General features: G+C 40.9%; 1 protein-coding gene across 2 annotated transcripts in view; it reads right to left on the reverse strand.

Moving 5' to 3' along the window:
- col24a1 (collagen type XXIV alpha 1 chain) overlaps positions 1–17,925 on the reverse strand; it is a 134,832-nt gene that overhangs the window by 44,436 nt on the left and 72,471 nt on the right. For both annotated transcript variants that reach the window (XR_013964517.1, XM_080770376.1), the window contains exons 20-28: positions 13,290–13,343; positions 13,061–13,114; positions 11,276–11,320; positions 11,060–11,113; positions 10,363–10,407; positions 5,900–5,953; positions 4,500–4,553; positions 1,936–1,989; positions 773–826 (exon numbers count right to left, since the gene is read on the reverse strand). Coding sequence is in view for 1 of the 2 variants with exons in the window: in XM_080770376.1 (XP_080626502.1) it covers positions 773–826; positions 1,936–1,989; positions 4,500–4,553; positions 5,900–5,953; positions 10,363–10,407; positions 11,060–11,113; positions 11,276–11,320; positions 13,061–13,114; positions 13,290–13,343 (468 nt within the window). In the remaining variant the exon portion in view is untranslated. The remainder of the gene's footprint in view (positions 1–772; positions 827–1,935; positions 1,990–4,499; positions 4,554–5,899; positions 5,954–10,362; positions 10,408–11,059; positions 11,114–11,275; positions 11,321–13,060; positions 13,115–13,289; positions 13,344–17,925) is intronic.

The following is a 17,925-nucleotide window of genomic DNA, read 5'->3' on the forward strand; positions in this document are numbered from 1 at the left end:
AAATCATAATGACTGGCTGTGATGATGTCAGAGTAGGGGTTCATCCCAGGGCAAATCTAAGTGTGGATAGTGTTGATGTAATCACTTGTAATTCTATACATTTTTGAGCGGGTGTGATTTTTTAATTGCTGAAAAGCACAGGATGTTAAGTCTTGAAAGTCTTCCAAGCCAAAATGGAAAATACATTTTAATGCAGGCAAAATCAGCAAATCTGCATGTGCTGGGCAAGGCTCAAAAGGCTCTAAAGGTCATCCAGTTGAAACATAGAGATGTAAACCTGATTTATGCTTAGCCGTGTGCCAGTATATTCGCTTCAATGCTCTGCACTCAACAGTGTTGGTGAATTAAATTGGAATGTACAGTACAGTAATAGCCTGCTGTACCTTCATAGTCAGAATGTTGTCATTCTTCCTTCTGCCACACGGTGTCTCACTAGTTTGACAGTACAGTACCGTTAGCATCGTCTGGTCTGTGATTCATGTTACAGGGCTCAATAAGCAGCTGTATAATCATCTGTAAATGATCATGGCCCTAGTGGAATAGCAAAACATGTGTGTTTAGCTCTGGTGTGTGAAGACGAAGTGCTGATTTGAGACAGATCATGAAAAGTTTCATGAGTCAAGGTTTTTGTGTTCAGCCAGTCTAAATTATGCTAAGAAATGTAACGCATCACGTCACGTTTTGTAGGATCCTGTCGTCCATTTGAGCGCACATGCCTAATTACATGAGGAGAGGTAGTAGAGATGCTCCAACTGGGGAACAGAAATCTTACCCTTCTTCCCTTTGGTCCACCAATCCCTGGAGTGCCTCTCTGTCCTTGAGGACCCTGAGCGAGACAGAGACAAAGAGACAGACAAAAAGAGAGAGAGAGAGAGAGAGAGAGAGAGAGAGAGAGAGAGAGAGAGAGAGAGAGAGAGAGAGAGAGAGAGATAGAGAGATAGAGAGAGAGAGAGAGAGAGAGAGAGAGAGAGAGAGAGAGAGAGAGAGAGAGAGAGAGAGACACAGAGAGGGGACATGGAGATGAGGACAGAGGAATGAAAGATTGGGAGCAGGGAGAGGAAATGTGAAGTAGGAGATGTGAGAGACGTTCACATCATCAGCAAAATCAGTGCTGTTGCACACAGTATGTAGTTGCCAAATATGAAGTAGCAGCTAGTACTCAAATAGGGTGCCTGTTAATACAGAAGTAGTATTGTACCAATTTGCCAGAGTTTTAGTGTGACAAACACATCTTGTTATGTTTCTTTAGGTAAGCTAGGACATGAGGCAGCAAAGTATACTGTACTATATATATAACTATACAACTATATACATTACTAGCGGTAATTTATATAGTTGATAATTAATAATATGAATAATTTCAAATTAGGTACAAAGGAGATTAATCTTGCAACCTCATATCTCTCCAATAAACAAAGATTACTCAAATGGACACATTGAATACAATTCAGGCAGACAGAAGTGCTGATCAGCTGGTAAAGATATACTATTTACACCAGTCTAGACTATAATGTGGGAAATGGTCAAATCGGTGTATAAAATCTCCCCCCTTTAAAGTGTTTACAACTGCAAAGAACCAAAAGTGGGTTCCTCCACCTCAATCTAAGTATTAAATGTTAATGTTGCAATTAAAGTGTTTATAAGAGCCAGCCAAGACACAGAGCAGAAAGATGAGAGCCAATGGATCTAATCGTCTCAGTCCATTAAGTTCTAGTGTTTATGTGGCTTGATCTCAAACAGAGAGGGAGCTTTCTAGACAGGTCTATCCCTCTGCAAAGACATGTAGCGTGACTCATGAGGATAACAGTAACAGGCATAAGATGTGGAGACATTTGGGCCATTTTGGAGTATTTATTTCTCAATTGCTCATCCAGGTTTAACATAAAGTATACTCTTAGTACAAACTGCTTTTCAACATGGAATTCCTATACTTACAGGTGCACCTTGCAGGCCGATGTCCCCAGTACTTCCTGGCAAGCCTGGATAGCCCTTGTAAAAACAAAAAACAAAAAAACAGAGCAAACAAACAGGGCAGACTATTAGATAGTATGGTTAGGACGAGATCAAACAAATGTTCACAAGTACTGTCTGTTAGAGTACTGTGCAAGCAACAATAAATATTTGCATCTCTCCTACATAATTCCTGTTAAGATGTCAAGCCTGTTCAGACCACAGATTAAACCAGTTTAAGCCAAATTAATACAAAAAAAATAAAAATAAAAAAAGCCTTTAGGTGGTACCAAGGACTGCTATAGTCCTTGGTACCACCTAAAGGCTTTTTTTTCCTTTTTTTCCTACAGCCTAATGTCTCTAGTTTATATTTTGGTATGATACATCTTCCAATTCAGCCAGTTATCACCAGTTATATTTGACCATACCATTAACAACCTATCCAATTTTCATTATGCTTTAAGTAGCATGATGTGAGGTGTCAAACTAGGGTTTTTCATGATTCTGAATCCATTCCATGCATTAGTTTTAAACTAATGCTTGGAATGGATTTAGAATCATGAAAAACAACTAGTTTGACACCTCACATAATTAATGATAATTAAAGCATAATGAAACTTGGACAATTTCACCTTATATAGGTTGTTAATGGTATGGTCACATATAACTTGCGATAACTGGCATTAAGCTACTGAATGGAAGATGTATCATTCCAAAATAATAAACTAGAGACATGTAGGAATACAAAAATACAAACATTTTACAGTCACCTTAGGTGGTACCAAAATCTGGCTCGGCCCCTGGACTATGCACTAACGGGCTGAGCCACCATGCAGGCACTAGGCACACCAAACTTTACATTCTTTCTCTGTAAGCAAGATAATGTTTTGGAATTCATTCTAATCCCTGGCTAACAGTTATCCTGGAAAAAATGACAGGACTTTACAAAATCATTGTAAAACTGTCATCTTGAAAAAAACATCCCTTAAGCCATTCAAGTTGCTGACTGTACCTTTCCTCTTTAACGTGGCTATACAGGACAAACTGGTTTGCCTAGACAGCAAAAAGTGCTTACATAAGTCAGTGTGAGCGTGTGCGGCCAAACACGATTGCACACTCATACTGTACGCATGCACAAACGCAGTAGTGAGCCATTGAGCCAGCTATTCAGCCAGTCAGCCAAACATTCATCCAGTCTATCAGTCAGTCAGTCAGCCAGCCAGCCAGCCAATAAGTCAGCCTGCTGGCCAGTCTGCCAGCCAGCTAGGTCAGGGCTAGCGCCCAAAGCCACAGACCTGGAGTTAATCCACGGCCCTAGGCCAATGAGGGATGTGGGCCAGTCTCATTTTCCAGGCACAGCAGCAGCATCACTCCACTCCACTAGAGACAATGTAGTGATGCTGTTACACTCTCTGGGAGATCTACCTCTACATGTCAAGGATTTGTATAGAATGTTGGGTCGGATAATCTAGCCAATTAGCCATATTATCCTTAGTCTATTATTCTGTAGCCATGAAGTAATAGGCAAGGAGTTAGTGGGCAAGGAGTTAGTGGACAGACAGGGAAGAAAAGTTTCCTTCAGTATTTGTCTTTACCAGTATGTCATTTTACTAGCACAGTGAGATAACCAAACTGATGGTTTTGGTTTATTGAAGCAACAACAGATGTAGTGCTCCTCAGTCAAAAGTTGAAATGAGGTCTACATAGTCAAATATTTGTATTCTTTATTTGAGACTCTCAAAGTTATATAAAGTTTAGCTCCTTGGTTATTATTTTATTTTTTGTGGCTTTTCTGTCTTTATTGATAGACACAAGTGAAGAACGACAGGAAAGAGGAAGAGAGAGACGAGGAGAGACACGGAGCCTTTGGACTCGAACACACAACGCGCAACCAGGCCAGAGTCCATGTGGCATGTGCCTGGACCACCAGGCCAGAGTCCATATGTGGCATGTGCCTGGACCACCAGGCCACCAGGCACTCAATGGACTGCAGTCCTCACTGGCACTTTGTGATGCAGGCCTAGGGCCAGTGAAGGATGCACACCAGACTCCCTCTCTAGATTATCATTACAAGAACATCAGCGTCACTAGATTGCATTACATTGTTGGATCTGTTTTGGGTTAAATATTCAGCCCTGGTCATACAGCCCTGATGCCAAACAACGCACCACGTAAACCCAGACATTATGTCATATTGGAAGATCTAGATCCTACCAGGTCAGGTTTTTGAACAACCAGAAGCAATGTCAGCACCTTTGATTACTTATTGGCCTGCATGATGGGGAGTGAGTCCCCATCAGTTCAACAGTTTTAACTAGCTACTATACATATGCCATATTTTAAACCCAAACTTCAACATTTCAGCTGTTTGTTGCGCAATCAGGTTCAATATGCCATTTTAAGTGGTCTAAACTCTAAAGGTTGTCTGGATTGTCCATTTAGGACGACAGGTCACATGGGGACCCCCTGAGGCTTTTCTGATATTAGTGTTCTGTGCTCTGGTGTCCACTAGACGTACAGTACGTCATGATCACTACTACAGTACTTACCCGTGGCCCGTTCTCCCCAGGAGGACCCAGTGCGCCTGCTGGCCCTCGATCTCCCTGGGAACCAAGTAGAGAGAGAGAGAGAGAGAGAGAGAGAGAGAGGGAAGGGCATGACAACAGAAGATATTGTTAAAACCATGACCTGAAATCATGACACATCAAAGCCCCCCATAGAACACTGAAAACAGTTATCTTAAAAGCATCCATGAAACTAGAGAGCTACTCCTTTAACACACGCCGAATCGAATGCTAGTGAGGCAGCTGGTGGACACAGGTAGTATTAAAACCCAGTCGTTCACATTTTGTTGTATATGTAAAAATGAGAGGTTATACTTGACGCAGCTGTACAGCTGCCTGGGTGTCCTCACACTCACAGTCCCCTCTATCCCACTGCATTACTTTAATCTCCCTACCCTTGATCTTTGCTGCATTCATGAATGTACAAGCACCCTGCTGCTCCCCGGAACATGACGATTAAAACGACGAGACAAAATAGTTGCACTGCTCAACAGTAGAGGAAACCTCATATAAGACCTGGGCGAAATCGGACGAAATATACATGATGTAAAAGGAATTTGTAGGCCATGACAGTACGGCTGGTGCTGACAGATTAACCCAGGAGCTGGAGCCTGTGTGAGGAGGAGGAGCAGGTTGGTCTGACAGACACACAGACAAATGCCTTCCCATCACTAGAACGTGTCCTGACACACAGGGGGCTTCTGGGTAGGAAGGAGAAGGGGGGAAAAGTGGAGAAAGGAGGAGGGAAACATTTGCATCCCTTTGGAGCTCCTGTCAACAATCAACACCCAGCCGGTAAAAGCGTTTCAGAATTTCAGTCAATGGTCTATCAAGCAGGAAACAGGGAAACCCTCCAGCGTTCTCTGTTGAGCTTAATGTTGCAATGTGGGGTTGAATGTGAACTGAAAGGAACTCCAAAATACTGTATTGGCATGACTAAGTATTGCCTGTGTGTGTGTGTGTGTGTGTGTGTGTGTGTGTGTGTGTGTGTGTGTGTGTGTGTGTGTGTGTGCATTTGTTTAATGTGTTTCTGAGCATGTGCATAAGAGAGAGGGAAAAGTGTGCATGTGGTTCATACTTGATTGTGTATACATGCATTACAGTATGTTCTGCTTAACACATCTATGGACAGCCATCATGTGCAACATCATTATATTGTACCTTGCATGGGGGAAGAGACACTAATGTCACATGGGCTTGACAATTATTGTTATTGATGTGGAAGCGAAAGCGTTGAGTGTTTGTCTAAGTGTGTGTGTTGGGCCCTGTGGGGCCTCCAGTCATGGCTATTTAACACAGGCCTAATTACAGGGGTCTGCCACTGATGGGCCGCTGGCTGATGTTGACTGACAAGCTAATGGAAGGGAAACAGGAAAACTCCTTACCTTTTCACCAGGTACTCCTATGACACCGACTATCCCAATCAGGCCCACCAGTCCCTAGAAAAGACGAGACAAGAGGAGAGAATGGCTTCTGAAATTCTTCAATGAGACACTATACACATGTACAGTACATACTGTATGAACACACATGCGCACGCACGCGCACGCACACACACACACGCACACGCACACACACACACACACACACACACACACACACACACACACACACACACACACAACAACAACAACAAAAATATAAATCGAATAGCGAATAATAATAATTGTAACTTAAGTTTTTAAATCATTGTAGTGGAGTAAAAAGTACAATATCTGCTCGTTTTCTCATGTCATATGAAAGCAGGGAATCAAATTGACATATTGATTGTTCAGTTTGACCCAGCAATTTTGGAGTAGCCGTAGTGGTGCAGAAAACAGCGAGTTGAGAAAACAGGCTTGAAATGTTCACTCCTGTGGTTTCGTAACATTACACCTAGATAGTAGCTACATGTTTAAGCATTTATTTCATATTTACATGTCGATTTCAGCTCTGACATTTATCTCAGACATGCACTAGTATGTGAAGAGTCTGCCTGTGTTATTAACTCATTTTTGATAAAATATATCAGTTTTTCTCCTCTCCTGAACAGTTAGTCTTGCCGCCATGACTGTCTCTGTATCAAAAAGAGCCACAGCACTCTGCAGCTTTGTTACTATTAAACTATTACCAGTTGAAAAAACACTATCCAGTTGTGAATCCTGAAAGGTCTCCAAGTCTGTCCAAAAAGATGATCCAATATCCCAAATCTCTTTTTTGAAGAGTCTGGAACTTTTTTCCAGCCTTAAGTGATTTTCTTTTTCACTTCCTCAAAACTAATTCTTATTGCCAAGCGATATTAACAATTAGAATTAAAAATGTTGCCAGACATATTTGTCAGTCACTACTAGTAAATATTATGGCCTTGCTGCAATGACACAACTCACTTGAATGATGACTTTGGATCCAACTAACTTCACACCATACCACTTCCAGTACAGGAGTGCTTCTGAAGAAAATGCATGCTAATGTAAGTATGAGAGTTATCACAGGATATCAGATGTCTAGGATAGGGGCTGTGGTTTGGCCCAGTGCCAGCCACTATAGTGGCGATCTAAAGCAGCACACAGACAGTAAGGCTCAGATGGACATACAATTAGAGCAGTACAACAACCATTATGTACAGTAGCACATCTTGCTATTTTGGCTTGTGTGTGTGTGTGTAAATAGCCTGCATTACAGATTACGGTATGGGCATTTGCTCACTACTGCTTCCAGAACTGCTCTGAGCCATCGCAACATCCTGAATAAACACTCAATGTTTTGGTAATTACTCAGATCACCGACCCAATGGGTTTGTAGATGGTAGAGGGTGTTCAAGCTGTGGTTCCACTTTTGGCTGACCACGTAACCCAGTGTGGTCAGACTGTGGCTGTCTGCATATGAAGTGCACATTACTACTGCTGTATTTCATCCTTGGAGAGAGATATGCTGAGATAGTCTGAAGTTCATATTGTATTTAAAATAGATCTCATGACAGTTTTCTGGGATTCTGTGGCACAGAACTGTAATTAATGTCTTGCTGTTTATTTTATTGCAGCACTTTCATAATGCATTTTCTCTGTATGGCTGCATCATGTCTTTGCGAAAGGCAGGGGCACAGGCCACCCGTATGCCAGTACACTGGCGTACGGCAGCAACCTTATTGTTCATATGCATTTGAAATATAATTTCAAATGCATTGGTTGTGCTGTCCACAATTCTTTAAAAGTGACAGTAACCGGTAATCATAAAGCTGTAGAAAATAGACTATAATTCTTGAATAGTAGGTTGTACAAATCACACCCGTGTGAAGTGTCAAGGGCCGCTCTTATCATCATACGTCATCATACATCATCTCATTCTGGCCAATCATAATTTGCATCCTCCCTTTGATCTTCCATGTTTGCTACACACTTTTGTCTTCAATTTTTGTGTTTACACAAACCCTCAAAGCTGGACATAGGAGGGGCTAGCACCCCTCAAAAATGTTAAGCCCATTTCTGCATGACTGAATTATTTTAATTTCCATCAAAACGTGAAGAGGCGTGTTATTAGGGCATAGCAGTGGTTCCACTGAAAAATCGGCCATTAATTTTTCCCATAGAGATTTACAAAAACATTTCTATAATTAATTTTAAGCCATATTTCAGTGGAACCAAGAAACCACGCCCACTGATATGCCCTAGAGCACCACCATGAAGTTCATTTGAGTAAACTGGGAGTGTACGTCTAAAGTTTCAAGCAAACGGGTTCAACGGCGCCCGAAATTAGCTACTCACAGAAACACAGACACACAGACGGACATGGTTGAAAACATTACAGCCTGGCAGAGATAACAAAATAAAATGTTGCCCATGTGTCAACACCAAAACAAGATTGTCCTGTGCGTAAGCTACGGCTACTACAGTTTAGCACTCTCACAGCCACTCTCACAGCAGAGTGGCTGTGAGAGGATGCAGCCTGCAGGCATGGGAACACTGTCTCCTCATCTACTTCAAATCCCTTAATTGCATAAAGTGGGACAACAAGGCATTCTGTATCAGTTAACAGTATAGGAAATGGGTCCATGGGGCTTTCCATATGACAGGGCCTCTTCAGACAAGAGGGCTTTTAGCATTTCAGCTGTGATCAGGTTTTCTCAGGGGCTCCGGCACACGTCAGTGTGGGTTACAAAGCTGAGCCAAGTAAAGAGGGCTGATCTAACCATTAACCTTACAGATGATATGAGGGAAGAAATACATAAGGAATGACGCTCTCATTTAAATGACTCGGGTCTGTACTGTGGTCATTGATGCTCCCTTTCCTCTCTCCCTTGCACGCACGCACGCACGCACGCACGCACACACACACACACACACACACACACACACACACACACACACACACACACACACACACACACACACACACACACACACACACACACACACACACACACACACACACACACACACACACACACACACACACACACACACACACACACACACACACACACACACACACACACACACACACACACACACACACACACACACACACACACACACACACACACACACACCTCAGCACACATGGAACTGCAGCAGAGGCCCATTTTAAAGCGCACCTGTTAACGATTTAAGCAGGAGGAACATGTCACTTTTCATATAGTTGGAGATTTTGAGGGTCACCCATCTTGGCACAGTCAGTAGCCAATCCAATTTGGATAAAATATGGCACACCATAAAACCTCCCATAAAAAGTTGACTTTTATCCCTTTTATGGGAAATGACTTGTACGGTGACCTCTCCAGGTGAAACAGGGGAACTCAATGCAGCAAAGTCACCCCTGCGCTGACCCTAAAGCTAACCAGCTGTAGTCACTGACAGTTTCTCTCAAGCCGTACCCATCGAATTTATTTGGAAAGTGATGCAATGGCCTTCATTAGAGCCTCCATGTGTTTCAGAGGGCTTTTTTTTGCTAACATAGCCCTACAGCAACTCTTTGGCTTCAAAGGGCCCTCCAGTCTGCGGTAAGTGCTTAATCCCTCTCATATGTGCACGGCTCCAAAACACGGCTCAACAAGGCCTGATAGCTGGCCTCCACTATGCACAGAATGCAAATATTAACATTGAGGGTCCTCCAAGAAGGGTGACCGAAGTTTGGATGCTCTGAGTGGCCGCATGTGTGCAACTGTGCATGTGGATATCACAAAGGGAAAAATACATCCCAACCAACTGTATAAGGTGTCGAAAGATTTACTGGCGTGTAAAAACCAAAGACGGCCATGTGGAACAAAGCACTTACACAATTAAATGGCTTATTTAAAAATACAAGGCATTCATTACTGTACTGTAATGAGAGGCACATTAATCACCAGAGTGAGAACGGCTCCTTTTTGTTTAGTTGCTATAATACCACGGAAATGACAAATATATTGGGCAAGCATGGACGTCAACAAACACACAACTCAAATGAGGTCACTTCCATTGAAGCTCCCTCTGCTCTGCTGTGGTGGTCTGACAATGTTCCTATGACAACATTGTTAGTGGGATGCAGTGCAGGATCACACTTAATAAAAGAAAGTGGGTCAAAATACCAGCCAGAAGACATCAGGAAATACTTCTGCAACATGCTCACCCATACACCCACCTCACAGTGTTGATGCCCACTAAAGGATTTAATGAATATAAAGCTATATCTTAAGATCTGGTCATGTGAATTGGCATTTTGGCAAACCACTTAAGAACATTTAATGATTTCATCATTTATTGGAGACTAATAAAAACTAAAGGCTCCAGCCACTTCATACAGCAGGAGGCATCTTAATGAAAGCAAAGTTTGCACATTAACAGGGTAAAATACATTTAATCGCTAGCGTTGGCTAAAAGCTTCATTAACTTACTTGTGGTCCATTTTTTCCAATGTTTCCCAGGTCTCCGTTCTCTCCCTGCAAAGAGAAAACATCAAAAAGAGTTCTGGTTACTGTAGCTTCCTGTGCATAAAGCCTTTTCTGTGAGTCCCTTGACTTGCCACCATCGGCTCTCACAGCATGTGAGATAAACAAATGTGAGAAGCCCACGTACACACATATGGAAGTGGGTTTTATATAATGTGTTGCTTTCCACTCTAGGTAGTTATTATGCATAATGACAGCCCAGAGAGAGTTCCCTGTCTTCGTTAATTAAGACACATGCAGAACATGTTTTGAACCTTATCCTACAACTGAAGCAGCTCAGTCATAACACACAAGGTCGCAGAACCATGCAGTGGGGTATAATCTAGGATCATAAAACTGCTATACATTGCGTAATGATGATGCCACTGTATTTACAGTGGTTACAAGGCCCAATTACAGCCCATAAAGTGAGGTGACGAAAATGTCTGGCATTCTGCAGTTCACTAAAGGGAAAACTGAGAATGCAGGCTCAAAGATCGAGCTCTATAGAACAATAAAATGACCTGAAAGTCTGTGAGCAAGCTGCACTGATTAGACTGCGTGTTTTCATATAAATGGAGGAATTCAGTCCCAGCTCAGCGGATATTTAATTGACTTTTGATTAGGGAAAATATGAGCATTTTATGAAAAATAAAAGTCTCACCTTAAGTCCATCGGGGCCTGGTTCACCTATGTAACCTTTCCTTCCAGGTCTCCCCTGAAAAGAAACAGAAAAACACACACACAAACACACTGATAAAAGCTATTTCTTTATCTGACCATTATCGCTGCAACTTCCTGGCATTTTTTGTTTTACATACAAACTACCTGCAGGAGGCTGTGTATTAATCTATCCACACCTGGATACATGGATACTCACAGTGGGGCCAGGAATTCCAGGTGGTCCGAGTGGTCCCTCATCACCCTGCATGAAAACATTATACTGTAGTTCAATCACCCAAAAAAACACAGAAATGCACACACGTGCACCCATACCAGCGCACACACCAAAGGACGCATGTACGCACACATACACACCCAGGTATAGTACACACGAAGAGTAAAGTTGTAGATCTGAAGCTGAAAACAGACTTCATGTAATAACTTGCTGTAATAGTCAGATGTAATCCAGATTACTGCTGGACAATTAGTAGTGAGTTGACATTCAAAAAAGCAGTTCTAGTATGTTTGCGACTGTAGGTTGCAGATACTATGAAAACCTGCATTTCCCGTTAGTCGTGTCTTGTCACGCCTCCATATACTGTATGGTCACGCCTCGTGACACGTCACGCCACATCACGCCTCATGACACACTCCATATATGGCTGTCTCGATCTCGTCAAACGTCAAATGTCAAACTGTCAAACGTCAATTAAAAAAGGGTGAAGAAAGGTACAGGTATATAGTATGGTCATTCTCAGACGATGCCCTAATACAATCCCTGTTATGCCCATACTGTATATGGGCATGAAAGGCCGTCATAGGCAGACCTGTATCCCGAGAGAAGACATACTATGCACCACTGCACACAAAAGTGGAAACCGAGCTACACTTCCTAACCATCTGTCCACTGTACCAAGACATCAGAGACACATACTTCCCACAGATTACAAATCACCCACGGAGATTTTGAAAACATGACTAATGACAAAAAACTCCCACATACAAAAATGTGCAAACAGAGCAGCAAGATTTGTGAACTGCTGTGATAGGAGAAGGATATCAAATGGAACACAACCACCCTAAAGACTAATCATTGTGTGTATTCCTGCACTATACATCGAGTGATCTTGGTAGTTGGTACATAGAAATTGATTTATTGAAGACTCTGACTTTCAAATGTACATACATTTTGTTTTGATTGTATTGTGCATTTTGCTTTGGCAATGTAAACGTATGTTTTCTCATGCCAATAAAGCCCTTTGAATTGAATTTAATTTAATTTAATTGACAGTCTCATGATAACCAGTGTGGTCGCCGCAACGCGAGTCACACTTGCAAATAAACTAAGTTGGTACAACACATGGATCTCCATATGTGGAGCTGACTATCATCACCTGGATCTCCTACTGTATACTGTATGAACACTGACCTCATCAAACCCTGGATAGCCATCATGTCATGGGTATGTAGCATTGCATAATGCGATCTCTGATATTACATACTCCTTTCCTTCCTTTTCTCTCTGGGGCGGACTATGCTGAAAGTTTGTGCACGTGTGTGTGTGTGTGTGTGTGTGTGTGTGTGTGTGTGTGTGCTTCAATGCAAGTGGGTTCTACACTAAATCAATGCAGTAACATTCAGTCCAATAGAATGGCGTTCGCTCAGCATTGTATGCCAGAGGCTTCTGTTTTTTTCTCTCTCCTTTTTTCCATAGCTGGAAAACTCTCAGCCTTGTTTTTATTAGCACCCAATGGTGAATCATGACTTCATTCAACGGAACATGCCTGGAGAGTCTTCACAAAAGACAAATCGTCAATAGCATCTACACTCCCACAAATTAATTAGTGGGGTGAAAAAACCTTCAGTCACTTGCATGTGCAACAGCATGCTTTAAGTTCGCCTCAGACAAATGAGCCAATGGAAAACCTATGCCGCAACCCATATTTTCCACAGTAACAGCCTAGAAGACGTAAGGATCAAAGATGGAGCAGGGATATCTCACCTCTATGCCTTTTGGCCCTGGTGGTCCCTGTGGTCCTCTGGCACCCTGCAGACCCTGGAAGACAAGAGCAAATGGATGCGTGCATCAACATACAGATGGACAAAGGGAACTTTCAGAGCAAGTGAAAATAGTATATCATACACAATGCTTCACTGTAGCAAAACACAAGCCATATGTTTACACTGCTGGTACAGTGGTGACATTAAGATATCATGTTATTTAGTGGTACCTTTGGTCCTGGTGGGCCGTTGGGTCCTGGTATTCCTATGTCCCCAGGAAAACCCTTAGAAAAACAACAGGAACAGAGGGGGTTGTTTCACCTGCCATGAGTCACACAACTGATTGGTTGAGTAAGTCTCCTCAGCTGTTGTCTGTCTGCGTACATTATGGGAGAGCAGGGATATATTTTGAAATGTAAAGATGAAGGTTGAAGTGTGTCAATCAGATAGTTCATCTTTTGCAAATTTGTATCTGACGCGTCTAGCCGTCTATAGCTGGGCTTATGAACTTATAGAATGCTTTTTATAAAACTGAAGTACTGTAAGACATTGATGGATAGCTAGTACTGAAGGAATGGAGGCTGAACCCCACCATAAACACCTGCCTTCACACAATGACTCATTGAAGAGTCTGGAAATGTTGTGTTGATATACTACTTTGTGCTGGTAGCCATCAAGCTTCACCACCAAGCCCCCGCACATTCTGTTCTGTTCTTGGATTAATGAGTCCTGCTTGGCTACGACACACATGCACATGGTACAGTATGTACATTAAGTACCATAATAGATGCCTGTTAAGAATGAATTACTGAGCTATAAATGTATCATTGTTTATAGACTGTATAATCATTATATTCACTGTTGATAGACTTACAGTATACTATCCTGATACGCTCTGTTGTAGGTAGGCTGCCTGACACTGTCAATATGTCCGTCTCATATTGACTGTCAACAGCCTGTATGTAATATCCAGTATATCCATTCAGTCCATCCATCCAGTTGTATGTTCATATTTATCGGTGATAGATTGTACATGAATACTTTTAAATAGAATATAAATAATCCATGGATGGATGTATCTATCTATCTATCTGGTATTCATTCATACAGGTCATCGTCAATAGAGTTTTTTAGGTAGCAGAAATGAGAGGAAGATGGGAGGCAAATGGAGAGAAAATTGATGACTGTTAGATTTAGATCTCTGAATGGAATATGGAGGATTTGGGACAGTGAGATTACTTCACTGCTACTGTATCTCCATCGGCCTATAATGTCTTCAAATTCTGATAAATGATGGTAATTTAACACATTTTACCCCTGTTGTGCAGTAGTGTGTTGGTTATCTTTTCCATTTGTATTTGTATTTGTATTTGTATTTATTTATTCAGCACAGTATAAAAAACAGCATAGTGAACATATAAATATGAGAAGGGTAGGGTGCTAGGCTGAGGCAAAAAAGCCCAAGGGGCTTATACGAGGCCTCTACCTATATAAATTAAAATGAAACATTGTATATGAGATATAGAATATCCAGAAAACATGATTGCAGTATATAAAACATAAACAAATCAAAACAAAAACACAACAAGAACATGATTAGAATTTTTGGTTATTTACATGATTAGAGAAAATAATAGATGATATAAAGAAATATAATTATAATTAGGTGATCTGGTCAATTAAGTGGGTCCTAAACTTATGTTTGAAATTTTTTAATGAAGTAGAATTTGATGAGATTGCTGTATAGGTGTTCCATAGCTGGGCCCCCCTGTATCTGATGGAGAACTGACACAGAGCAGTACGGAACTTTGGGAGATGTAAATGATTTGACTGTCTCGTATTGAAGTGGTGCACATCACTGTTGAACTGAAAAAAGTCTTTACATGGCAAAGGAAATGAAACTGGCTGGAACAATACTTTGAAAATAAAGTTGCAGGTTTGGTATGTATTTAAATTAAAGATTGGTAAAATATTGAGTTGTTTAAAAAGAGGGGCAGAATGAGCAGACCAATCACTGTATGTGGCAATCCTGCAGAATCTTTTTTGCAAAATGTGGAGTTTGTGAAGATGTGTATTATAAGTAGCTCCCCAAATGATATTGCAATATATAAGATATGGATAAATTAAGCTATAATAAAGAGTTGGGAGACAGTTTTGATTAACCAGACTACGGAATTTGCCAATAATGCCAATGGATTTTGATATTTTCTTACAGACATGGCTAATGTGGTTTGTCCAGCTTAGTCTTTCATGGATGATTACACCAAGGAAGGTTGTTGATGTAACCTGAGAAATTGGATCATCTCCTATAGACAGACAGGTGTTAGAATTAGAATACTTTTTATTTTTTGATGTAAATATAATAAAATTGGATTTTTTTATGTTCAGAGATAATTTGTTTAATTTAAACCATTTTGAAATATTTTCAAGATCGTGATTAGCCTTTGCCATTAGAGCTGAGAAATCAGTATGTGAAATAAATAAATTAGTATCATCTGCAAAAAGTACAGGAAACAAGAAAGACAAAGCTGCGGCCAAATCATTAATATAAATCAGAAATAAGAGTGGTCCTAGTATAGACCCCTGGGGGACCCCACATTTTAAGGTTGCACTCTCTGATGATTTACCGTTGATGATAACAAATTGTTGGCGGTTATGAATATAATTTAAAAACCATGTATGAGTGATTCCAGCAAATCCATAGTGTAGTAACTTTTGAAGAAGAATATCATAGTTAACAGTATCAAATGCTTTAGATAAGTCGAGAAAAATTCCTAGAGCGTATTCATTATTATTGAATGCAGTATGAATTTTATCAACTAATTGAAGAATAGCCATTTCTGTAGAATGATTTTTCCTAAATCCATATTGGTGTTTGTACAGTATGTTATGGTCCTGCAGATGTTCGATCATTCTGTTAAAGACTAATTTCTCCAGAATCTTTGAGAAACATGGGAGAACAGAAATAGGGCGGTAGTTACTAAACACACTATGGTCTCCAGATTTGTAGACAGGAACTACTTTGGCAATTTTAAGGTCATTGGGTATTATTCCAGTTTCTAGAGATTTGGTGAAAATATGGGTCAAAGGCTTAACAATTGAATTTCTAGTTTTAATGATTAAGTTAGATCTGACCTCATCATGACCAGCAGCTGAGTCTTTCATGCACATAATTATGTCCATGATTTCCTTCTCTGTAGGAGGTTTGAAGCTCTGAATAGAAGGATGGTGACCTGTCAGAAACTCTGATGGAGACCCGGCTGTGGGACTTATCCTCTCTGATAGAACTGTACCAATATTAACAAAATAATTGTTAAAAGCATATGCAATGTCAGATGGGTCAGAGTAAACTCTATTGTCATCAACAAATTGAGATGGAAGAGTGGCTGTAGCCTTTTTCCTATTTAGAAGCTGGTTGATGACTCTCCAGGTGGTTTTGATGTTATTTGAAGCCTCATTAAATTTGTCTGAAAAGTACTCTTTCTTAGCAGTTCTAATAAGATGGTTGTAATTGTTGCGATATTTCTTATAATTTGCTATATTCATTGGGGATGGATTACAGATAAATTTCTTATACAACTTATTCTTAGCTTTCAGAGACTTGTGGAGATCTGGTGTAAACCAGGGTTTTCTAAATGCACAGACCTTGTTTGCTTTTTTACTGACAAGAGGAAAGCACCTGTTGAATATAGAGTTAAAGTACTTAAAAAATGACTGATATGCTTGTTCAACATCATCATGGGTGTATACATCATCCCATAGGATTTCATCAATCAACTTCTCAAATTGGTCAACATTTCTTTTGTTAAACACTCTAAACCTTAGAACTTCTGCCTCCTGGTGGTTAACTGAGGCTTTTGATGAGAAGTGAAACACAGGATAATGGTCAGATATATCAGAATGAAAGACACCAGATTTCCCTTTTAGTAGTAATGTCTTGATAGATAGAGATTTAAACAAAGCACATTTATAGGGTTTCCATTTCTGCAAAGCAAGTCTGGGCAAAATGCTATCTGAAGAGAGAGTTTTAAGATATCATGTAGAAAGAAATATATACTGTATAGCATATAGCATGTTTTGTTTATGTGTTCATTCTGGTGGTCCTACCTCACTGAAATTTAAATATCGATTTCATGTGTGTTATAAGTGTGGGACTGTGGGACTGGCAACCATTGTAAAAATCACATCATGTCAACTATAGTACCTATGCCTAAATAGAGAAATGAGCATTTGCGCCTGTCGTAGACATGCGCAGAGCAAGTTCAGTCAGGGAACCTCAGTCAGCGCGCCGGCCGTTAATTGGGCCACCGCAGCACCATCCACATGATTCACTCAGCCAATCACAGCTCACCCCATCTCTCATACCGGCTACTTGAACCAGAGGTTTGCATTCCTCTGCCTTCTTGCTTGCCCACTGCTGCTGTATCAGCGTGCTGCTGTCATACAACCTGCGCTCAATTCTGCTTAATTGTATACTTTGCGCTGCTGTATACAAAGTGCTCACCCACCTCCACCCCAGCTACCACCTGTCGTTTTGGATCTACTGTTTTAGGTACGGGGGGATTCAGAGTCCCTATGGTCGGGACTGATGCGCTTGACCTGAGTACCTAAAAAGCAGATCCAATACATCGCCAAACCATAATAAATATATTGCATTGATTATCTTATATTCAATAAATATATATATTACATCCTTCTTGAGTTGTCTGACTGAAGTGCAATTATTACCTGCACAAACCTGGACATGTGCAATGTATATGATTAGTGCTTCCATGTTGCTATATGCTAATTTAACTCCCCACATAACTTCCATATCTCTATAATGTCTTTGTGTGATCATAACCCTGAGTGGGATCCCCTGAACTG

Source organism: Protomyctophum bolini (assembly GCF_963924005.1).
Source record: "Protomyctophum bolini genome assembly, chromosome: 8".
Taxonomy (NCBI): domain Eukaryota; kingdom Metazoa; phylum Chordata; class Actinopteri; order Myctophiformes; family Myctophidae; genus Protomyctophum; species Protomyctophum bolini.